Consider the following 25,924-nt stretch of genomic DNA (forward strand, 5'->3'; position numbering starts at 1 on the left):
CCGTAACCTGGAGGACTCTAGTCCACTGCGTGTCAGCGCCTTGGGACGTCCTCCTAACTTGAAAGGCGTTTTACAAACGTAATTTGTTGCTGTTGCCACCTCTGACACGGGACTATTTACGGCAAAACCCAAATTCTGAATTATTTTAAACTGGAGACATAAAAATATACAGGTCTTTCCAACAATACATTGTTTAGGAGAATACAATGTAAATCATGGAGATAAACTAAACCCGGTATAAATAATGAATAAAACAGGTCAGACCTAAACTAAGTTTGGCAACTCTTGGCAGATGCTTGGAATAGGATGATACAGAATGTCAGAAAGAGACAGAATGTCCATTAAAAAAAACACTGATATTTGGGGATGGTTGGGATGGCTTCAATTTGCTTTAATATGATGATGAGATCCCCAGTAGTAATACAACATAAAAACCTGTAAACTCAATGTAAAAATTATGTAGCTAAGGAAGAGAGGGAGGAAAAAAATGATCTAATGCCCAACATGTGTCCACCCACACGGCTGGAATCACTTTTGCTGCAACATTTACTCAGTTGCATCAGAACCAAACTGTAAGATTAAACCCGAGTTAAATAACCTCCGTATTAACCTTTACACATCCCCATGTCAATATAATCCTTTTTATAATATGCAATTCTTGGCAGCTACTAAAATGTTTTTCTCCCTCCCCTCCCCCACACTGGGATAGGCAGCCGGGCTAGTGCTAACTTCTGATTTAAGATGGCTACCCGAAACACTCACTCCATTTCTCAGACAGCAAGCACGAGCTCAGTCACAGTAAAATTGAAGGAGACAAGTAGCAAATAAAAAACACAGGACAATAAAATCAGGTGGAGAAATAAACCGACATTTTTAAAATTGCAAGCATAACATGCAAGTAGCAGGATTTTCTTTTGTGTGACAACTGTACTTTCACACAACAGACCTTTAACATAAGCGTTCACACAATCCTCCCGACTACGGTAATGAATTAAATAAAAGTACAAAAAAAATTACACATTTCACTTTTATTCCTATTGCAAACCACCCTCTTCTATGGCAACATAACAGCCAAACTGAGGCTGGAGCAAGTCAATAGGAAAAGTAAAGGTCAAGAATTTCAGGCTCATTCATCAAATGTTTGTAAATTACACATAAGAATTACGCTACCAATACCTAATTTTCAAAACCTTACCTCAGAGGTTAGATATTCCTGTTTGATCCATGAAGGCTTTCAGTGATCTATGTTGAAGAGCTCGTCCTTTGCATGTTACCCAGTCGCATTATTTCACTCACAACAAACCAGACACAGCGTTAACTGGCATTTTTGCTTTTGTGGTTACAATTAAAGAAGGCAGGTTGTGTCTAGACTCGTTTCGAGAACCAGTACCTACCCAGCTGAGTAGTTACTGTACTGGCAACTAACACAATGAGACTCTCTTATTCTTAACGTGCCTAAGCCTGTACAGTCTGACAGAGCTCTTGAATGCAGTGTTAATCTGCGGAACAACTACAATCTTTTAAAACACAGTGACATTTTACCATGATATCATGTTGTAGCAAGTAGAGTTATGATTGCTTCATTGCATCTTATCAGATGGCTTCCATTACATTTGGTTTAAAATTGATAGCTTGTTTTTTGGTTTGTTTAACTTGAACACAACTTGCACAATCTGTCCACACCCACTCTCAATTGATCGTGTTAAACACAGAGAAGTGACAAATAATTAAACAATGTGGCCAAGCACTACTGTTTATTAGCCTTCACAGCTGTGATTTACCCTACCTGTGCCCAAGATATTCAGGGTCCATAGTATTCTTGAGCTGCAAATACATTATTATTGTTATCTTAGAATTTTATGAAGTTCAGTCTGGGTTGGACTTTTCGCAAATAACACCACCTGAATAAGGACATGCAGGTATTTACAGATTGTTCCAATTTTCTCCCCTTCTCCCCTGAAGGCATTGACTCATGTTTGGATAGTGTCCAACAGCAGCCATCCATTCTCCAGTTCCTCACCCAAACGGTTGTCCTTCAACAGCCAGCCTAGCAGTAAATAATGGCAGAATATTCAACTGTAGGGATATGATAGCCAGGTCCCATCCTGTCCTCCAGCAAGGGTCACTGAATAGTTATGAGATTTCACCTGGATCTGTACAGACTTTTTTTCTTAGCATTTTAGAATATGAAAACAGGAGGGTTCCCAGTATAAACAACACTTGATATACCTCCTCATTTTGACATAGCTCCCCTAACAACTACCTTCTGCTTCCTTCCCTTCAACCAATTTCAAATCCATCTACCCCTTCTGAACCCATGTTGGCTATCATTTATTAGATTTTTTTTAATACAAGTTATCTTCCATATTCTATCTGATGATTGACTCTCTTAAGTTTTCTAATTATTGAGGTCAGACTAATGTGTCAATTGTTGCTAGGTATGGTTCTGACACCTTTCTTCAATATGGAAGGATTTGCTTTGCTTCCACCTCAACAGTGGTGACTGACTCCTTCATAATGTTGGTCAATGTAAAATCTCACAAATCTCCTGCTTCATCTCCCTAAGAGGTACCTCCCTGGGATATCTGTTTGCTGGAATGTTGGAGAGCATATTTTTAGTGTCTGGTTAAAAACAAAACTACAGGAAGTAGATCTTTAATTTTTTTGCCCTGAAAATAAAACCATTTGTTATTCAAGAAATATAAAAACAAAATTACACAATCCTTGCAATTTGATGTAGTGCCTTATCACACTGTCAAGACATCTCAAAGTGCTTCACAGGATATAACCCAAAGTGATGCGACTGTGTATATTTTATGAGCGTAAGTTGCAGCCAGTTTGTGCACAGCAATGTCCCACAAGCAACCATGGAATGAGTGACCAATATTATTTGGGGGATTGTTGGCCAGACACCAGAAGAAACCCCCATCTCTTTTTGAATAGTGTCATGGGATCTTTAATGTCCACTTGGACAGACAGATGAGACCTTGGTTTAACATCTGATTCGAAAGATGGCACCTCAGACATTGCTGAACTCGCTCAGCATTGCACTGGAATGTCAGAGTGGACTATAAAAGTTCCAAGTCCAAATGTGGGGCTTGAACCCACAACTTTCTGACTCAGTAGCAAGAGTGCTACTAACTGAGCTAGGCTGACAGACCTGAAATTATGCAAACTTGCCATAAATGTACTCTGTGTTTGGCAAATAAAAAGCATAGCAAGGCTGTTTGAGAACATACTGCTAAGGTAGCCAGGAGGCTGAACTGGACAGAGAATATGCCAAATGGAATGCTTGGCTGAGCTCTGCCGGGAGTCAGTTAGAGCAAAGAGCTTTTCAGCTACCAAGAGATGTAAAAAAAATATTGTTGTGAAACTAAGCCTGCTGGGGTGACAATGAACCTGGAGCAGTTGGAACCAGCTGCATTCCAGGAAGCACAGTGTTCATTGAAGCAAATTCTTTCTGTTCCCTTTTGATTATAGAGAGCACAAAGTGAAAACAAAAATATAGAATTTCAACCATAAGATGCATATTTTTGCAAGATCTGACAGTGGGAAGCTACACAACAACACACGCCAGATGCAACCAGGTCTGGAATCAGTTTCTCTGGAACTGATTTAGTGCTGTGCACTGCAACAATGATGCTAAGCAATTCTTCACCTTCTTTACTCACCGGCATGATTTAACAGCAAAGAATTCAAGATTAACGTCTGTAAGGGATTGGCAAGAGTCCAGAAAAATGGAGCCACCAGCCATGACCTGAGTCCATCTAATACATCCATTTCCACCAGTTGCTTCAATCCACATATATTCTGCCCAGACATTGTATTAGTAGGGCTTCCCAAGAAATAATATATAGCAATGCATTGGTTGCAGTTTTTTTTATTCCACAAGGAAGTTAACCACATTAAGGCAAGAACAACAAAGTCACAAATGGAGTTATGCAGGTCACCTTGACAAAGTGAGTTCTTCTGTTACATTTTTAAAAAAATCCAACGGCTGTTAACTGGTTTCCTTTAAACTTACTGCGTGGAACAAGATGTTCTTTTAGGTTTCTTTTCAGGTGACAGAATAACTAAATTGGTAGCTCTCTGGCCTTGGGAAGTGGTAGGTTGAATCCTTGATGTCTTATAATAATCCTGGCATTTGAGCTCATTGTGTATCGGTTGACACTGCAATGCAGTGAGTCTAGTGCGAGAGATATCAGCATCTGGACCACATGTTAAATTGAGGTATCATGTCCTTGTTCAGGTGAATTTTAAAGATACAATGTTTTGGTTGTCTAAATCCTCCTACTTTTAAAAACTACAATAAACAACATGCATTTATATAGCGCCCCTCACGCAGGGTAGCGTCCCAGAGCGGAGACAATCAGGTCTCCTCCCAACTTGCTCTCCTCTAGGGAAACCAGTCCTCGTTTCTATAGTCTTAATTTCAGTAAACTCTCTCATCCCTGGTATCATACTAGCAAATTGCTCCATAGCCTCAATATCCTTCCTGTTTTGGAGTGCCCCAAAAAACAGAACACAATATTCTTAAGAGGTGAGTAACCAATAATTTATAAAGACTTAGCATAAGGAAATGAGTTCATTACGTGAGGCAGACAACAATCGAAGTTTGTCAAATTTTGCCTGCCAACGGCGGAGATGTAAAACATGCCCGAGTCTGCAGAGCCGGGGGAAGAGGGCGGGGGAGTAAAACAGCAGGAGATTAGAGTTAGGTTGGGGCAAGAGTTGGAGGCATTTGAAGGTTAAAATGAGAACCTTTAAATTGATCTGCTGAGGAATCGGGAGCGAGTGGAGTGGTTTTTGCCTGCGATGGGGATGATGTGGGGGTGGAGGCAGGCAATATTGCTCAGTGTAAAGCCAATCTAGTAAGAAAAAGCAGTGGTGACCATAGGCAGAAAACTTGCAAATTAACCACAGGCAGCTGTGTCTGAAAGGTATGGGGAAAGGAATTTGTAGGATGTAGCGAAAAATCTCAAATGATTTTGCTTTGTATTTCATGTTTCACCAATGACATGGTCGGTAAACCATGCAAATACATGAGTTTTCAGCACGAGGCCATGAAACCGATACAGGTCGTTTTGTTGACGCATGGCTCTTTGAAAGCAGAATCTTTGAATATATTTTCCACGGTAGGCACTGAACACTACTGACAGAGCTACCACTAATGTGCCAGGCAGCCACAGAGTAATGCTTAATTTTAATCATTATCGGATTTTCCAGATACAATATACAATGAAGTCATTTGTGGTCATTTTTAAATAGAGCCTAGATATAATCAGAGGGCTAGAAAGTGGGAGAGACTAGAATTCTGATAAGTGAGTACACTTGAAAATTTCAGTGAAATTCCTGGATTTTGTACCAGAAGTTTTGTTTAACGTAACTATGAAAACTGTTGCTTACTTTATGGTGTACAGTTCAAGGCAATTTTTTGCAAAATAACCTGTATAAATTTGATGTGATTTACAACATAAACAAATCCCGCTTGAGGAGTATTTTTAAGCAATTCAAAGATTCGGTTTATGCAAATTTATGTAGATTAATTCTATTTTCAAAAGGGAATTGGATATGTTCTTGAAAAGGAAGATTTTTCAGGGTTATGGGGTAACAGCAGAAAGTGGGACTAGTTGGTAGCTCTTTAAAAGAGCCACAGGAACGATAGGCCGAATGGCCCCCTTCTGTGCTGTAAGATTCCATGATTCTATTTTGAAATTGATTTGGCCTTCACTTCAAAAAATGGTCCTTCAACAGTTTTAGGCAATTTAATGGATTAAATAAGTAATACTGTTAACAGGAGATGAAGCTGTGCAGGAACAACTGAGAATGGAAATTATTAATCCTGCATCCTGCTCCAACTCATTCAGCAATGTAATATATGCAATATAATAATCCTTGCTTCTGTATTGTGCCTTTCACATCAGAAGATTGTCTGAAAGTGGTTCATATGATTTATGTGTAGTATATTTTGTGGGAGATTCTAGTAGTTAAATCAATCTCATTGGATGATGCAGCATTTATATTCTCATGGTAGGGAGAAAAATGTTATAGTGATGATGTTAGTTCACAAATGAAAAAAATGTTTGTATGTTCAGGAACTTGTCCCAATGGTTTCCACTGTTTTTAAATTAGTAGACACCAGCAGAGCATAGTACTTACACCTAACCAAAAAAGAAATAGCAGAGTGCTGATGCAAATTACTCCACAATTTAACAGTGAGGTGTCAGTGGAAATCTGTTCTTGCGTCTAACCAGCTTTCCCTCTCTTTATTTCCTGTTATTGTACTTTTGTGTATACAGTAAGCTCTTTGTGATGTCTTCCCAGCATGAAAGACGCTATATAAATGTAAATTGTATTGTACAGTCGTAACAGAAAATAAGTTTCAGTCAGTGTAGACCATTGGGCAATCTAGCCAATCTATTCCACTTCGTCAAGATTACTTCAACCTCACCATTTACTGATTCTAAACCCTTTGAATTTCCAGGAGCATATCTAGCTCCTGTTATATTGCCCGGGTTTAAAATGGAATAATATATACACTGCACCTCTACTCTGGTATAAATTGGGATAACAAATATATGGTAAAAATTTCACACAGTTCTACATTTACTCTATCAATGTAGCATTTCTTAAGGACAACAGAAAAACAGGTTCAATTTGCCAAATTCTGGATGCTCTAAAATAATAATAAAAATGATAATAATAATCCTTGCAATTGGTATAGCACCTTTACACAAAGGAGGACTTCTCAAAGCTCTTTACAGAATTTACTGTGAAATATAGTGACTGTGTACTGTTTATTTGTAGACAAGCACAGCAGCACATTTACACGCAGCAAAGTCCCACAACCAGCCATGAAGTGACTGAACAATTTTATTTTAGGGGACTGTCGGTCTCAAAACCTTTCTCTTTGACCGTGCCTTCAGCTCCCCTCTCGACTCTCTTCCCCCTCCTCGCTCCCTCCCTTCCCTCCCCTCACCCTGACCATTTCCCCCCTCCTTGCTCCCTCCCTTCCCTCCCCTCACCCTGACCGTTTCCCCCCTCCTCGCTCCCTCCCTCCCCTCCCCTCACCCTGACCATTTCCCCCCTCTTCGCTCCCTCCCTCCCCTCCCCTCACCCTGACCATTTCCCCCCTGCTCGGGTCATGACCCAACTGTGCAGCGCCTTGGGACGTCCTCCTGACGTGAAAGGCGCTTTAGAAAATGGAATCTTGTTGTTGTTGTTGTCATCCAGAACACCGGGAGAAACACCTTTCCCTTTTTGAATAGTGCCTTTGGGATCTTTAACATTGACCTGAACAGGCAAATGGGACAGGTTTAACGACTGGGCCGAAGGATGGATGCCATGTTAATAGAGTTACGAGACCCAGATGGAATCTTATTCCAAAAATGAACCTGATGGTAAATTTATATAATACAAATTTATATTTATCTTGCTCCGTTCACGTCGGGATGACATTCCAAAGCACTTATACTGTACAAAGTACTGTATAGTCTGTTATCCAACATATATTCTGCACTCCACTACTACTCCTTGGGGATAAAAAAAATTATTTTGGAATGTACCCAGTCATTATGCATTGGTAAACCACTAGATAATGTAACAGCTAATCCCTCAGAACACTTAACTCATCAAGATACAAACTATGTTTTAGGAACATAGCTACGACTTCTTGGTTCACACAATGAATTTCAGTTTAAAGCAAGCGACAGATTTGAAAGGAAGTCAAATTGGTAAGTAATAGTGAAAAGGAGAAAGCATCCCAATTCTATGAGATGTAAAAACAGCCTTCAACAAGTCTTCCAAAAATAGTATTTCACCTCTGAAAACTTCAGACGGATTTTGTAGCACCCATACGCGTCAGAACTGCACGAGCAGCACACCACAAATCACTTGACAACTATCCCATTGTCATCAAGCTTGGCCCAGCAGAGGGCAAAACTGATATCACCTATTAATCTGCATCACAATTTCAACCATCCTGACAATGAGATCTTAGCATGTTTAATCATCAATAACAAATCCATGATTTTGGATTAGAATCTCAACATTTGCTTCATTCATTGGAATGACATTGATATTTTGCAAGTGCATGGCCCAGAATTCCCTCACATTGGAATGAGGAGAATTCCACCCATAAATTCCAAAAGACTCGCAGTCCCTCGCTTGGCTGACTGTTATCTACTTTTACAGGAAATGTGTTGTATCTCTTCTCTATCACTGCAGTATAAACTACTTGATTATGGATATGTAGGTTTTTTCACCAGTACAAAAATCATCTTCAAGATTGCCATTTGCAAGGAGAACTTGAAGCACTCACCTGATCTCCTTGAGTCCCTCTCGTTGGATGACTTGTAGGATCTCCTTGTGGCTCATTGGTGTGTTTGGATACTTCTCCAGCACCTGATAAAGACAGACCGTAATGTCAGCATCAATTGTGTAATCCCTGCCGGTATCAATACTGTGGGAATATCCAGTAAGAAAATGACCCATAAGATAATTTAGAAATGTTCAGTTTTTTGATAAAATAACACTTTTTAAAAAACTTTAATTTAAACAACAACAACACATTACATTTCAATAGCACCTTTCATATCAGAAGGATATCCCAAGGCACTGGACAATCAAGGATTTGCACCCAAGCCGGGGGATGAATACAAGAGGAGTGCGGACCAAGGGAGTAGAGACATTCTCCTGATGTGAAAGTACGATATAAATGTAAATTAGTATTGTATACAAATTTAACATGGGGTTAGTTGTGCATTATTGTTTATTATTTATTATTACATGAAAATACCAAACACAAGTTTAGGAGGATGAATTTTGTATTTGTAACAATATTAAAAATGGCTGGAGAAATTGGTTCAAAGATGTTGACTTTAAGACTTTATTTTTAAAAGGAAACAAATATTTTTTAAAAATGACCTTTTCTGCAATTCGTATTATTCAAGTAACAGGAAATGTTTTCCAAGACTAGATGGCAATAGGTATTAATTAAATTGAAGTAGATTACATCAATGACATCGGGAAGGGAATAGAGGGGTATGGGAGAGGGGAAAAGGAACGGGTGGAGGCTGATGTGGAGCATTAATGCTGGCATGGACTAGTTGGGTCGAATAGCCTGTTTCCTTGCTGTAACATTCTACGTAATTCTATATTCTAAGAGCATGCAGCAGTGAAATATCTAGTTGGAGAACCAGCGAAGAAACGCACTAACAACCACTTCAACTTACAGGTGAATAAGATGGAATTCTTGCCTCTATGGTATAAATGTCATATTTAAGAGTACTTTGCATATTTTAGGAAAATTGAACTCTTCAAGATGATACAACAACAACAAAATTACATTTGTATAGCGCCTTTCACGTCGGGAGGACGTCCCAAAGCGCTGGACAGACAGATTTACGAACCCGAGCTGAGGGTCGGGTTGGGGGAGGGTGGAGGGCAGGGAGATCAAAAGCACGGTCGAAGAGGAGCCATGATAGGGGCCAGCTTGGGAATAAAACATTTTCTACTTTGCAAACTGAATATCAGCAACAAGCAATCTCAGGTCAGACACAACAAAGTCCTCTCTACCATGTTACAACAATTTGCCCTAACCTCAAATACAGTCTCAGACGTGCAAAACAGTATTGAATGAAACACTATCTCCAGTATCTACAGAACTCAAGGATTCTGGCCAGACAGGAAATACGTCAAATGTCAAGTTCTGTCAGGATAAATGGTGCAATTTAGATGACTGGCAATTATTGACATGATGAATTCATTTTCATGACAAAATATTTTAAGCGTCATTTAAATTATTTTTATATAGTTGGCATGTCAATTTTTAATTTAGGCATGAAAGCATTACAAAGGCAGACTTGTTCTGCTGGCATCTACTGGAGGGTATTGCAAAGCCTTCAGTTAAACATTGCTCTGGTTTATTGGAATTTAAATGGGTATATTTTTGGAACTACACATAATTAAAAAGTGCGTGCACAACAAACTTGTTGATGGGTACTACAGTATGGCAGTGAGTGAAATTATTAAATAAACTACTCTTTCAGGTTTAATTTACTCTTAGTCTATCCATTTCTAAATTATAGAATACGATAACATAAGCCATTTTAAAACCATTTTATTTGCTGTCTTGCATATTTGCCCCAATGGGAATAGTTCCTGTTACTTTATACTGTATTTTAATCCAAGCTTTTAACATAATGGAAATGCTCTCAATGGATAATGACACTAAGAGATGCTAAGTGCAACTTCAAATTGCATTAACTGCTTCATTAGATATAGTATACCAGGTCTATGAATCCATATGAAACACTCCATCAAGATTAGTGCAATGAAGCCGTAAATCAACAGGAAACACTTTTAAAAATACAAGATCACAAAGTACTAGGTCACAAAACTTTAAACCAATCACTTAGTTACATATCATATTATTCCTAAACAACTGACATTTAAACTTCTTTATGCTCAAGTAATGGGTGTACTTCCCAAATGATTAGTTAACTACATTATACAATGTCAATGCAAGATTAGACAAGCTTATTCTATTGACCTTTCTTACAGAGTGTGATTTCTCAAAATAATTTTAAAGGTGCATTGTCAATTCAGATTTTCAAAAAAAGCAAGAAAATAATTTATTGCCTCCTATTTGGTAGCAAAATCAATTCTTAATTAACATTCTTTTGCGACTTCCAAAACGCAGTAATTGAAACATATCTTAACAGAATAGTGATCAATGAAGGATAGATTTATATGATCAAAACAGCAACAGGATAGATTTGATCAAAGCCACACACAATGATTGAAATGTTGCAATCCGACCAATGGATATGAACACTTGTGTTAGGAAGAAATGGGTTGGTGATCACTGTATTTTCTGGTGGCAAGATAAAAAATGAACAGAGTACTCAAGTCAATGCTGACTCACTTTATTGGTCAATAGCATTTTGTAAATAATGATGATTCTCTTAGATTCCCCAACATAATAACAAGGTTAAACATTAAACCTTCCCTGGGCCCATCCCTCCTCTCAAGCTACAGCCCATCTTTAACCTCCCATTCCTCTCCAAGGTCCTGGAATGAATCGTCATGCCCCAGTTCCGCTCCTTTCTTTCTCGCCATTCCCTCATGGAACCCCTCCAATCCGGCTTCCGCACTACCCGTAACACGGAAACAGCCCTGGTCAAAGTCACTAATGACACTCTGAGCATCTGTGATCAGGGCTCCCTCTGTCTTCTTGTCCTCCTCGACCTCTCTGCTGCCTTCGACACTGTCGACCACTCCATCCTCACACACCGCTTCTCCTCCTTTCTTAATCTTCACGGACCTGCCCTATCCTGGTTCGATTCCTATCTCTCTCACCGTCTCCACTTCGTTGCCTCTAACGGTTTCTCCTCCAGCCCCCGCACTGTCACATCTGGCGTCCCCAGGGCTCTGTCCTTGGCCCTCTCCTCTTTAATATCTACATGCTCCCCCTTGGTGACATCATCCGCAGACATGGGGTCAACTTCCACATGTATGCGGATGACATCCAACTCTATCTTTGTGCCTCCACCCTCAACTCCAGGACCACTGACAGACTGTCTGTCGGACATCAAGTCCTGGATGAGGGTAAATTTCCTACAGTTGAATATGAACAAGACTGAGGCCCTCCTGATTGGCTCGCGCCAGCGCCTCTGCACCTCAGGCTCTGGCAGCATCAACCTCCATGGTTGCGCACTTTAACTCACCAAACCAGTCAGGAACCCAGGTATCTTGTTCGACCCTCAACTGTCTTTTCTTCCCCAAATCCAAGCCATGACTCGCTCTTCCTTCCCTCACCTCCGTAACATTGTCCGACTCCGCCACTACCTCACCCCTCAGGCTGCTGAAACTCTTGTTCATGCCTTCATCAACTCCAGGCTCGACTATGCAAACGCCCTGCTTGTCGCCCTTCCCAACTCCTCCCTCCACAGGCTGCAGATAATCCAGAACTCTGCAGCCCGTGTCCTTTCCTGCACCAAACTCCGTGACCCCATCTCCCCCATTCTCTCCCAACTCCATTAGCTCCCTATCCTTCAGAGGATCCAGTTCAAGATCCTGGTCCTCACATACAAAGCCCTCCATGGCCTCGCCCCACCCTACCTCTGCAACCTCCTAACCCCCTACAAACCCGCCCACTCCCTCCGCTCAGCCGGCTCTGGCCTGTTCCACGTCCCCCGACCCACCCGGCCCACCATTGGCGGGAGAGCCTTCAGCCATTCTGCCCCAACCTCTGGAATTCCATCCCCCAATCAATCCGCCTCGCCCCCTCCTTAGACTCCTTCAAGTCCCGCCTCAAAATCCTCCTCTTCGACCATGCCATCGGCCACCCCCCTTCCCCTCCCTTCTCCCTCCCTGACCCCAGCTCGGGTCTGAAATGCTGCACACTGTCAAGCACCTTGGGATGTCCTCCTGACGTGAAAGGCGCTATACAAATGTAATCTTGTTGTTGTTGTTATATCTATTATCAGGTACAATTATGTCAGCCTAGTCCAGCTGGTAGAACTCTCGCCTGTGAATCAAAAGGTTATGAATTCAAGTGCCAGTTTAGGACTTTGAACTTAATCTAGGCAGACATTACAATATACAACAACAACAACAAGATTTCATTTATAGAGCGTCTTTCACGTTGGGAGGACATCCCAAGGCGCTTGACAGTGTGCAGCATTTCAGCATTTCACGTTGCCTCAAATATAGTACTAAGAAGGGAGGTGCTGCAATGTCAGAGGTGCCATCCTTTAAATGAGACATCAAGCAGTCCCGTCTGCCTGTTCAGGTGGCACTATTCAAGAAGAGAAGGGAGTTTCTCCTGGCATTCTGGACAATAAACCCCGAGATAAAACTGGTCATTTGTTTCACAGCTGTTTGTGAGAATTGCTGTGCACAAATTGCCTGTAGTGTTCACTCACAAAATACACAATCACTACACCTTACAGTAAATCCTGTGAAATACTTTGAGACATCCTCCAGACATGACAAGCACTGCATAAGATGCAAGGATTCATTATTATATTAATAATAATCATAAGATTTTAAACAAATAAAAGACAATGCCATTATAATGAGCCTTGCAATAATGCAGGTTCATTTCAAACACAATTTGGTCATCAACCCCATCATTTTCTTGCCTCAAAATCAGGCTAAAATTTAAATCACATTGTTGACAGAGAAAGGAGCGCATTGAGGGGTCAACTGATGATATGTTTGAGTTTCTGAAGTCTCATACTCCATCACTAGAAATGGCTGCAGTGAGTCTTAAGGCTCAACATCAATACACTACTGTCAAAGTGTGTTGGACAAGTTCTCCACCAGAAGTACTCTGCCTACTACCACCTGGAATCTGGCATAAGTACAAAAGCCCTCCCTTGATGGGTTGTGACTGAGCCTTCTCCAGGTAAGAGCATCATGTACATACTTGTACAATCAGACTGCCTGTTGTGAAGCAAGCTCAAACTGCCAATTATCTAAATGAAAGGACACATGCAGGAATAAAATATGCAGCTAGAACAGATTATAGAAAGCATTTGCACGGATACTGTCCCGAGGAACAATGCCTCTCAGCTACGTGGTTGTAATATTGTTGAGGGAAATGGAGCTGGCGAGACTTTGCCGAGGCCAGTTGTAGCGTCTCTCCAGAGATTAGAGAAAAGATCATGTGTTATACTCCTAGACAACTGACTGGTACAGTTTCAGACTGAAAGTTGAACGCTGAGTTTGAAAATCTGACTTTTCATTCAACGAAGTTAACATGCCTGTGTTTCTAGACAACATTACAAATAGAAGAGTGAGAGATACTACATTTTACACCATAGACAGTTATCATGTGTTAAAGATTATAAAGCTACTTTTAGCCTCAAGGCAAAACTATCTGAACTAACTAATAGATTATTGGCCACAAACTACAAAAGCCCTATTCTTTTTATATTCTTTAAAGTTCCTGCCACTTGTGGAGAACCTTCACTGCGTTACAATATTTTAGAAAGAGCAAGGTCATACATCTGACAAGACCACATGCGGTCTCTTTATTTATCTGATTATTGGGCCTGATTCTATTGACTGCACTGTATAAGCAGAAACAGAGCAACCTAATCTCTGAAATCTACTTGGATCATTGGATAGTTTACAAGGTGTCAATCCAATCAAAACAATTTGAATCTTTCGACCCTCGTCGAGTAGTTCCCTACAGTCAGGGATAATCTTACTGTACTGAATATTAAACATTTATTCATTCATTTGACCTCTCTGTCAAATCTTTCCAGTCGTTTAAAAGGAATATTAAATGACTGTCTAATGTTGCTCTCTCCGGGCTAGCACCAGCTGAGTAGAGCTCTGCTAAAGTGCTGTTTTATTTTCTAAATGTTATTAAACAGTCAAGAGTGTGCCAACTTTCACAGCAATTAAAACACTGAACTCTAACTTTCTCTTGACAAAGTTTATTCAAAGCTCCCTGCTGGCTCACCAAGTTTATTCAGCGAGTATCTGAGACTTTTAGACTGGGAAGCTTCCAGTTTAAACTGCAGTCTGTGCTGATGTTAAACAAGGGCACAATAGGGGGGCTACATTTGGCCTCAAAGCAAGAGAGAAAAAAGGTCATCCATGACTCTTGCTGGAATACGCACATCAGATGAAGACAGGATTGGGCTCAGCTACGATTTCTTTTCTATTTCTGCTACATAATTTTGACAGTACTTGTCTCTCTTTTTTTTAAACCATTTCATCTGAACAGAGAAACACTGGAATTGAAGTGCACCAGGACTGAGCTTTGCTCAATCCTCAGATTGTGTTCAGAAATGGAACCTGTCCATCACAGTGACAAGTTAACTGGACAGCAAATCTCGTTTGACTGTTTGAGCTGACAGTCTGAATTTCTATTACATGGGTAACCTTAGCAGTGATGTTTCCTTAAACGATGACAGATTACGCCACTAATAGCATAGCCAAAAATTAGGAGCAGAAAGAGGGTGGAGGAGAGGGCTCTTTATGAAAATGCAAGGGAAAATTTACTGGCAGGATAACACCTTAAAGAGGAAGATAAATGGAGAGAACAAACAGAAGCACTGTGCCAGAAAATCAACACTGATTTCAAGAGGAGAAAAGTTTAGATTAATACTGATTTACTACATGTTTCAAGGTGAACACACGGATATTGTGGCACAAGTCTAGATTGCAGGAGTCACAAAAAAGAGTCATAATTAGCAAATCCCAAATCACAGTCAACCCTCTGGAACTCTGGACAGATGTTGATTTCAAAGTAGTCAAAGGTAATATTGGGTGTCTGAGATGATATAGAGGATATCCAAGGTACTTGTTTTAGAAATCAGTAGAGATTACGATTTTAAACTACTAAAAAATTTGCATTAATATCTTATTTTAAAAAAGTCATCGTTCACACAGCAAACATTTCAAAAGGCCCCCAATTTCCATCGTAATTTGGGAAAAGGAATACCTCTCTCTTCCCTGTGAAGAAAACACAATACAAGATAGACTTCTCTACAGAAAGGAGCATGTTTTAGTTCAATAAGTTGTATAATATTGGGTCACAAGAATTCAGACCTTGTGACAAAAAGGTAGTATGTGCAAGTAAAGCATATTTTTGTTGTCTAAATAGGGTTGAATTCTGCTGTGAACCTTTAAGAATGAAACAATGCATAATGCACATATTATGCATTGTTTCATTCTTAAATGTAATGTATTCTATTGTATATTGTATACTATAACAACTTTGAAAATATTTGCACCATATTATAAAGGACTAAATTACAGAAATGTTCAAAATTGCAGATCAGTTTTTTTCTCAAACAAATATCTCTATTAATAGTTATGTGTAATTTGATTTTGGTTTTGATTAAAAAATGTTACATTAGTCCTCAAAGAGTTTAACACACAGACATACACACATACTGACACACAGAGAGAGAGAGACAGACACACAGACACTCACATACACACAGCGCAATTCATACATTTTGGAAGCCCCAGTTTGTTTCAAGAAAAAAACACACTATCGTGATGGTCTAGGCAACTCTGCCCTCTACTGTCCTTCAACACCTCCAATTCTCCACGATTGGATGCTTGGCTCCCCAGCTTATGTATCCAAGGCAGAGGAATAGACACATCAGAACAAAAGAAAATGGAATAAAATACTGAATAAACAAGAGTAAAATTGTTTTATCCCATTCCCTGTATGAACTGAACCTGACCAGATTGCAGACTTCTAACAAGTCCCTTCTTTTTTAAAATCTTTTGGCTAAATCCCTAACTTCTGCGGTTTATTCCTTACTATTTTCTTGGTCCTTTATGCTTCAAATATTTTTCTACTTTTACTAGCTTTTTTTTGTTTTTGCCTTTATTCCACCTCATTACCACTTTTGCATGGCATGTAATCTATTTTCTCTTTAGTTTCTACTTCAGTCATTGATTGTGATTGATTTCAAGCTCCTCTTCTACTTAATGCATTTCATCTTTGTGCTACATCTGTATTATTACTATCAATCATAAAAGGTTAATAGAATTCAATTAATTTTGAATATCAGTTATAATGCACTGTATACTGTATTTTGTATATTGCGGGGATTTTTGTATTATTCGTTTATGCCTGTTTTCTGAGCCATTAGAGGGGATTTTGAATAATTGTGTAATTTTACAGAGAAAGTCAAGATGAGCATAGCTTTACTACTCTTTCATTTTCCGGTCAAATCATTATTTAACATAACATAACATGTAGGAGCAGGAGTAGGCCATTCGGCCCTTCGAGCCTGCCCCGCCATTCAATCATGGCTGATCTTCTAATCTAACTCCAGCTAATAACCTGACCCTGCCTTATCCCCATATCCCTTAATCCCTTTTGCAATAAGAAATCTATCTATCTCAGTCTTGAATATGTTCAACGACTGAGTGTTACCGGCCCTTTGGGGTAGTGAGTTCCATACATTCACCACCCTTTGAGTGAATAAGTTCTTCCTCAACTCAGTGTGAAAGGGCTGGCCTCTGATTTTAAGGTTGTGACCCCTGGTTTTAGTTTTTCCAACCAGGGGAAACAATCTCCCACTATCTACTCTATCATGCCCTTTGATGATCTTATAGGTTTCTATAAAATCCCCTCTAATTCTTCTATATTCTAGAGAATATAGGCTCAAATTGGTCAGCCTATCCTCGTAACTCATCCCCTTCATCCCTGGCACTAACCCAGTAAATCTACGCTGCACCCCCTCCAAGGCAAGTACGTCCTTCCTTAAATGAGGAGACCAAAACTGCACACAGTATTCCAGGTGTCCACCAGGGCCCTATACAGTTGCAGCAAGACTTCCCTACTCTTATACTCTAATCCTTTCATAATGAATGCTAACATACCGTTCGCCTTCCTAATTGCTGCTGCACCTGCAGACTAGCTTTCTGTGACTGGTGTACAAGGACACCCAAGTCCCTCTGGACGCTAACACATTCCAATCTCTCCCCTTCTAAAAAATAACCCGCTCTACTATTTTTGCTACCTAGGTGGATGACTTTGCACTTCCCTACATTATACTTCATCGGCCACCTACCTGCCCAATCACCTAACCTATCTATGTCTCGCTGCATTTTTTTAATGTCATCCTCTGTATTGATACTTCCTCCTAGTTTTGTGTCATCCGCGAATTTAGATATATTAACTTCGATGTCCTCATCTAGATTGTTGATGTGGATGGTAAATAGCTGAAGCCCAAGGACTGATCCTTGTGGCACTCCACTAATCACATCCCGCCAATCTAAAAAGGACCCGTTTATCCCTACTCTTTGTTTCCTACCCGTTAACCATTCCCCAATCCACGTTAATATGCTCCCCCCAATTCCATGGGCCCTTATCTTTTGGACTAACCTTTTATGCGGCACCTTATCGAATACCTTCTGGAAGTCCAAATAGACCACATCCACTGATAATAATAATAATAATCCTTGCATTTCATATCGCGCTTTTCACGTCGGGAGGACGTCCCAAAGCGCTTCACAGAACACATTGTAAAGTGAATTGACTATATATTTGTGAGCAAACCGGCAGCCAATTGCGCACAGCAATGTTCCACAAACAGTCGTAGATTGAAAATGACTAATTTATTATTGTTTTTGGTTTTGGAGGGATTATTATTAGGCGTGTGGAGTAAGGTAACTTGCCCAAGGTTTCGCCCTTTCTGGAATTGAACTCAGGTCTCTCGCTTGCAAAGCGAGTGCTCTAACCACTGAGCTACAGGACTCCAGGGTGTCCTGTGGGTGATTCACCCTTACCTAGTTTACTGGAAATGTCCTCAAAAAACTCTATGAGATTTGTCAAACATGATTTCCCTTTTGTAAACCTATGTTGACTTGGCCTAATTATATTGTGCTCCCCTAAATACCGCACTACCACATCCTTAATCAACGATTCTAAATTTTTTCCTATCACTGATGTGAGACTAACTGGCCTATAGATCCCCATCTTTTCCTTTCCACCTTCTTTAAATAGTGGTGTGACATTTGCGATCTTCCAATCCATGGGGACTGTTCCAGAATCCAAGGAATTTTGGAAGATCAGACATAAGACCTCTACTATCTCTTAAGCTACCTCTTTTACCCTGGGATGCAAGCCATCCGGACCAGGGGATTTGTCACTTTTTAGTGCTAACAGTTTCCCTAGCACCAATTCTCTACTAATGAAAAATTCCCTAAGTTGCCCCTTGTCCTTATCCCTTTGGTGCATCTCTACTGTTGGCAGACTTGTTGTGTCTTCTAGGGTGAAGACATAGGGAGTCCTGTAGCTCAGTGGTTGAGCACTCGCTTTGCAAGCTAGAGACCTGAGTTCAATTCCAGGCAGGGCGAAACCTTGGGCAAGTTTCCTTACTCCACACGCCTAATAATAATCCCTCCAAAACCAAAAATAATAATAAATTGGTCATTTTCAATCCATGACTGTTTGTGGGACATTGCTGTGCGCAATTGGCTGCCGCGTTCGCCCACAAATATACAGTCAATTCACTTTACAGTGTGTTCTGTGAAGCGCTTTGGGACGTCCTCCTGACGTGAAAAGCGCTATATCAAATGCAAGGATTATTATTATTATTATTATTATTAAGACAAATGCAAAGTACCCATTTAGGGACTCTGCCATGTCCTTATCCCCCATTACAACTTCTCCCGTCTCTGACTCTAGTGGACCTACATTTACCCTCACTAGCCTATTCCTCTTAATATATTTCTAAAAACCTTTACAATCAGACTTAATGTTCCTAGCTAGCTTACCCTCATACTCCTTTTTCTCGCCCTTAATGAGTTTTTTAGTTTTATTTTGCTGGTTTCTAAAACTCTCCCAATCTTCAGATTTGCCGCTTTTCTTGGCAGTTTTATAAGCCTTTTCTTTTAATTTGATGCTTTTCCTAACTGCTCTAGTTAGCCATGGATGAATTGCTTTCCCTGTGTTACTCTTATTCCGCAAGGGAATATGCGACCGCTGAGAATTTTGCACTACATCCTTAAATATTTGCCACTGTTGGTCTACATTTTTACCTCTTAATCTTATTCTCCAGTCTATTTTACCTAAATCTTTCCTCATACCTACAAAATTAGCCCTATTTAAATTCAGAATACTTGCCTCGGATTTAACTATATACCTCTCTAACTTAATGCAGAATTCAATCATATTGTGATCACTCTGCCCTAGAGGATTCTTAATACCTACACTGCCAACTAGCCCTGTTTCGTTACACAAAACAAGGTCTAGGATGGATGGCCTGTCCCCTAGTTGGTTCCTCGGCATGCTGCTCTAGAAAGTTATCTCTCGTACACTCAATGAACTCTTCTTCTGACCTATTTTTGTCGATTTGGTTTTCCCAATCTATGTGGAGATTCAAATCACCCACTATAATCGCTTTACCTTTCCTACATGCTCCACTGATTTCTTGATCGATACCCTGTCCTATATTGTGATTGCTGTTTGGGGGTCTATAAACCACTCCCATTAATATTTTCTGCCCTTTATTATTTTTTATTTCCACCCATATTGTCTGTCCTGGTCATCGGATTTCAGATCCTTCCTCTCCACTGCTTTTATTTTATCCCTAATTAACAGGGCTACCCCCCCCATCTCTTTTCCCACAGTGCCTATCTTTCCTGTAAACTGAGAACCCTGGAATATTTAACTCCCACCCTAGATCTACTTATAACCATGTTTCAGTGATGGCTACGAGATCGTACCCATATGTGTTTATCTGTGCTTTTAGTTCATCAGTTTTATTCCGAATTTCTACCTATGATACACGGTAAAGATATTCCTTTCTTTGTCAACCTTCTGGTATTCATCCACAAAATACACAGCCACACAACTTTACAATATATCCTGTGAAACTCTTTGAGATAGCTCAATAACATAATCAGGCATTATATCAAATGTAAGTGTTGGGTTATTCATAAGAGCATTGAGTATTGTGAGCATAAAGTGTGCAAAATTAGCATACCAACAAGGGGTTAAAATGGGTCACGGTAACATGTGGTCAGGTAACTATGGAATCAGTACGAAGAAAAAGGGGGTGAAGGAAACATATGATTGGATATGTTGATGAGGGATTGTAACTTAGTCACCAACCATTGAATGGTGTAAGATAGATAAGGTATGTAAAATAACGGATTGTAAATGACTGCCAAGAGATTGGTGGAAGGTTTTGAGGGAGTGGAATGAGGGTATAAAGACAGGGAGAACAAAGAACGAGGGGCAAGAAAAAGATCGGAGCAGCACGAGTGAAGACTTGATGGAAGATCAAAAGCTTGAATAACCAGACAAGACAGATTGGAACTTCGGCTGCTGAACGTCTCATCCCGCAGTAACATTGCTTTGTTGTAATCCCTCCATGGTGTAACTTTATAGAACTAATAAAGTTTGGCTTAACAGATTTTGCCTAAATGGAACGCTGGGTGACCTTTTTTGATATCTAACACAAGGATTATTATAATTTATATTTATTATTGTTTGATCCATTTGTATATCCAGAGGTGAATCAGGTGATTTGACACTAAAATGGCAAACAAAGTGGTATTGAAATCACCAGTGACAAGACCAATAGTACTTCACACCTGCACAGAAAATCCCACTATTGAAAACAGGGCAAGCGCAAACTATCCAGTATCAGTGGGTTTAACTTCTAAATTCAATTTGCAATACAGCTTAACTAGAAATGGTATTATTTGTAAGTTATTTTAAATGCAAAACAACATCACTTTGGGTAATGTTCCATTGAAAAAATGTACCATATGTACAATGAGAAATATAATGTACCATTGAGAAAATGTGGAATTGTTCTTCATTAACATACAGTGGTTTATATTCCAGTTAAACTCTTATTCTTCACTCACACAGTACCAAGCACAATTATCTTAATCTTGCTGCAATTGTATTGATTGTAAATGCAAGTCTGACCATCTGGAAAGCACATCTCCCACTGTTTTGCAGATAGAGGTCTACGTGTCCTGTAATCATCATTGTACATTAGCTCTCGGCAGTTTGTACAGATAATACACAGGCCCAATTTCCTTTTAAAAATGTTTCAATTCCAGCTCATTTTGGCTCAAAGTGATGCCTTTTCACATTTGAACTCTTCTTGTAAAAAAAACTCACATCATAACCAATATTTAATTTATTTTTGACTAGACAATTACATTCTCTGTTACTGCTGTTTTGTCTCTGAGTTGCCACATCATTCAAAATACAAGATCACAAGATTGATTTGGATGAAGGCCTTTCTGCCCATCCAACCTCATCCTTCCAGAACACCCACCGTACCATGAACAGTCATTGCACGTTAGAGTACTGTATATCCTATGAAGTGCTTTGAGATGTCCTCCCAACATGAAAGGCGCTATATCAAATGCAATGAAAGGCACTATATCAAATGCAATTATTATTATATCATGACCAGTGACTCCTCTCCACCAGTAGGTTTTCTATTTTATACACCTGGTGAAGCCCACAAAGGTTGAAGATGCCTCTTTCTACTTCAGCAAAGATGCCCTTTTCACATCATCATCCACACAGATCTAGAAACTGCAGCTTAAACTCCCGAGCGACCCAATTACTTCAATGTTTCTCATTCTATTCAAGCTACATCTATTAGTAGGTATCACCCAGCAATTAAGTGAATATTATACACCATCATTTCCCCATCAACCTCTGCCTGTTTACGTGATTGTCAAAGACCAACATGGACATCTCCTGATATCTCATCAAAATTCCTCCTTGTTCAAATTTACAAGTAAAATTGAATGGTCATTTATCTTCTTGGTGTTTGTAGATTTTGCTGGTACAGATTAGCTACTGCACTATGATTACATGCATAACAAGTCACTGCACTTCACACCAACTCATTTTGATGTGATCAAATGCACAGATATCTACCAATTATTCTATAGATTACTTCCAAAAGATTGCCAAAGAACAATCTATAAACGACTAATCAGTCAGATTTATTATAATCTACTCTTTCCGTATTTATCTGTTTGGATCATTACCAGATATCAAAACACCACTAATCCTTGTCAAACTCATTCTAAGGACAAAACCGTTTACAATTCTACAAAGCCAGGTGCCATTTAGTCAAACTGCTCAGTAAACAACCCTTCGCAGCTGATTGAATACTTTCGATAAACAATTGTGCAATATTCCTGACAATGTTATGGATGACATAAACTCAGATAAGAAACTGATATAGAATACAATGAAATTCAAGCAACAGAATCCAGTCATGACCCAAACTAATTGTTTAAACAATGTGCAGATACAGCAAACAGCTTTCAACTATTTTTTTCATTTTTACATTAAAATTATACAGGGAAACTATGCTTCCAATTAGCACAAGTCAGAGTAGAGCAAGGCAGCGCAGTGCTATATCTGAGCGCTATTTAAGCAGAGCATTAGAGCTGGTTCCCTATTTATGACCTGACTGGGGGGGCTACCAGATATTCAGGTCACCTTTGATGTCGTTTCCAGCCTTTTGTTCACTATGCATAGAAGGCGCTGAAAATAGTTCTCCAAACCTCAGGAATCATCTTGTCCTCAATAAGTCTTCAATGTTTGCTACATAAAAGCATTCTATATTGTATACTTCACTATTTATCTTCAGATGATCATCCCGTTCTTTGATTGTGTTATTAATTTTAGCTTCCATCTGCCTTGTGATTCAAGGGACATAAGGAGACTGCCCTACCATTGCTGTATCAAAGATACATGGAGTCTTTCTCCCTGTTCACCTGCCTTAAATCCCCCTCCCAATCCAAATATATTCCCAAACTAATTGTTCAAATTAATTGGCTACTTGTCTCATAGTTGTTTGTGGGATGTTGCTGGCACGGATTACCTGGCACATTTGTCTATATAATTACTTTTGCTTTATTTTAACCATTATACATGAAATTCTCAATATAAATGTGAGGAGTTATTAAATGGACCAGCCAGACAATGACCGTTTCCATATGTACTCGTGCGGGCTTTCCATCCTGGCCTGACACCTCGTCTTCCTTTAATTGACAATCCTCCTGAGGGGAGGGAGTAAGGGGGTCCAAGGATACATACTTGGTAACGGAACATTAGAAATGAGTGAACTCTCTGTGTAAGTCTTGGTATTCTGGCTGTCTCTATAGTACTCCTGGGCACTGCTGATGACAGACCAGCCAGCCTGGTTCATCAGTAGAGGCAGATCAGTCACTGGGGGCTGATTTTTTTCCACTCATCTCTTGTAAACCCTTCAAGCCAAAGCCCGAATGGGAGGGCAATCCGAGCTGGATAAGAAGCTGGAAGCTTGCAAGACAGTACTTTCAATGGAAGGCTATACAGTTTTAGTTTGTTAAATTGCAGCTCTATCCCAATGTGCACTCTGGGGTCTCCAAGTCTTAGTTCTTGCCAACCTGCACTCAATACTTTCCAGAATTAGCTAAGCGAGGGGACCCCACCAGGAAGCGAGTGCACATTCTATCCCAGTCACAGGATAATGCATAGCTGGCATACATATGTGGATTGGATGCTGTTAAATAATAATAATAATAATCCTTGCATTTGATATAGCGCTTTTCATGTCTTTTAGACGTCCCAAAGCGCTTCACAGAATATACTGTAAAGTGAATTGACTGTATATTTGTGGCGAACGCGGCAGCCAATTGCACACAGCAATGTCCCACAAACAGTCATGGATTGAAAATGACCAATTTATTATTGTTTTGTTTTTTTGGAGGGATTATTATTAGGCGTGTGGAGTAAGGAAACTTGCCCAAGGTTTCGCCCTGACTGGAATTGAACTCAGGTCTCTCACTTGCAAAGCGAGTGCTCTAACCACTGAGCTACAAGACTCCACAACATAGTGATGGGTTTCCACATATGTCAGGCACCAGCTGAACCAACGTGAAAATCTTCCTTTACTACATTTAGCCTGCAAGTCACCATTTTAGTCATAGCATCTATTGCTCTTAGAGTCACCGTGTCCTGTCATGGAAATGCCACCTCCACTATGAAGAGGCAGTCTGCACTTTCTTCTATTACCAGACACAAAGAATTCATTTAATGCACATCTGCACCCACTATGTGATTTGATATCATGTCCCCATGAAAACCTAATGTTTTATTAAATGCCCCTTTCTGGCAACTGTTTTTATTAAAGCCTTTCACATTGCATGCAATGCTGTAATCTTTATGAAGCAGGACACTGCAGTTTTAGTTTAGTAATTTCACCTGATCAGCTGGAGGATCAGAGGAAATGAGCACCATATATGATGCAGTCATTACTGAAATCTCCACTTAACGTTTAATTGGCCTTTCAGAATTACTTTTACGTGGTCTGTAAGGGCATGCTTACCATTAAATTATTCCCCTGTAAAATAAAAATGCTCCAAGGCACTATAATTTAAGATAATAAAAATGTTAAAAGTGCATTAGCTACTAACTAATGCATTTTGGATTAGCTTTCATATTTGAACACTGCCTCGTGGCAAAGTGATCAGGACATTCATTAATCAGGGTGGTCATTCGGCAGTAAGTTCTTTTTGAAAGGGCTATCACTGTAAATTGATACGATGGAAACATTCAACTGAGGGGTCACGGTATGAGTAAAAGGAGCCATTAGAATTGTAAAAACCCTCTTCGTTTCTTATTTGTTTTAGTCTGAAAACTTCACCCAGCTCTTGTTACAAGCAATTTGTAACATTTGGGTCATCTGAGTAATCTCCAATTACAGAAACACAATGCTGTGGGTCTAAAAAGCCTCACCACCACGTAGCTGCTGGCAAAGGTGTCTCAGAAAAGCATTGCTTCCTCCATGAAAACCTCTGTATGTCATGTAACCTTATGAGATCTCAGTTCAGGCTCAATTTCTAATTGGACCCAAATTCTCACAAGTTTGTGTGGCAAATAGAGTTCAGGGATTTCCATGGACAAAATGCTGTGAATATCAGTGACACAGGTTTATAGAAACAATTCTTGCGTTTCTTGGTGTCTCAGACTACAGAAGGTTCAGCCACCTCAACCTGCGACTTGCACTGCTCGTGTTTCTAACTCCAAACAGAGTAAACAGTAAAAAAAATTAGTTAACAAAACAAATTGTGAGGCGATCAAGAACACAAATAAATGAGCCCAAATACATGAAAATCATTTGAGAAATTCATAACAAATTACTATTAGGGCCCAGAATTGTTGGGGCAGTTGTAATCGGCTTAATGGTTAACAGAGATAACGTGAACAAGAGTCGCACTTTGTTCTATGACTTTGCATGACCACCACTGTATTAACATGAAAGTTGGCCAATAGCAGCTGCACACCTCATATGGTGTGTGTGTGTGGAGGGGAGCAAGGGGGATGCTGTGACCACACAAAATCAAACAGGTGGCTGAATATTGAGCGCGTCTGAAAAACCCTGGTCTAGGTTTA

At 39.8% G+C, this 25,924-nt stretch overlaps 1 protein-coding gene across 5 annotated transcripts in view; it reads right to left on the bottom strand.

Annotated features, from left to right (window-relative positions):
- Positions 1-25,924, bottom strand: part of asxl2 (ASXL transcriptional regulator 2) — a 164,723-nt gene that overhangs the window by 90,914 nt on the left and 47,885 nt on the right. For 4 of the 5 annotated variants that reach the window (XM_007900450.2, XM_042333272.1, XM_007900453.2 and 1 more), the window contains one exon: positions 8,321-8,403. In XM_007900450.2, coding sequence (XP_007898641.2) covers positions 8,321-8,403 — 83 coding nt within the window. Of the gene's footprint in view, positions 1-1,195; positions 1,254-8,320; positions 8,404-25,924 lie in introns of those variants that run through there. The other variant, XM_042333273.1, reaches the window with a different exon arrangement.

Source organism: Callorhinchus milii, unplaced genomic scaffold, assembly GCF_018977255.1.
Source record: "Callorhinchus milii isolate IMCB2004 unplaced genomic scaffold, IMCB_Cmil_1.0 Scaffold3, whole genome shotgun sequence".
NCBI lineage: Eukaryota > Metazoa > Chordata > Chondrichthyes > Chimaeriformes > Callorhinchidae > Callorhinchus > Callorhinchus milii.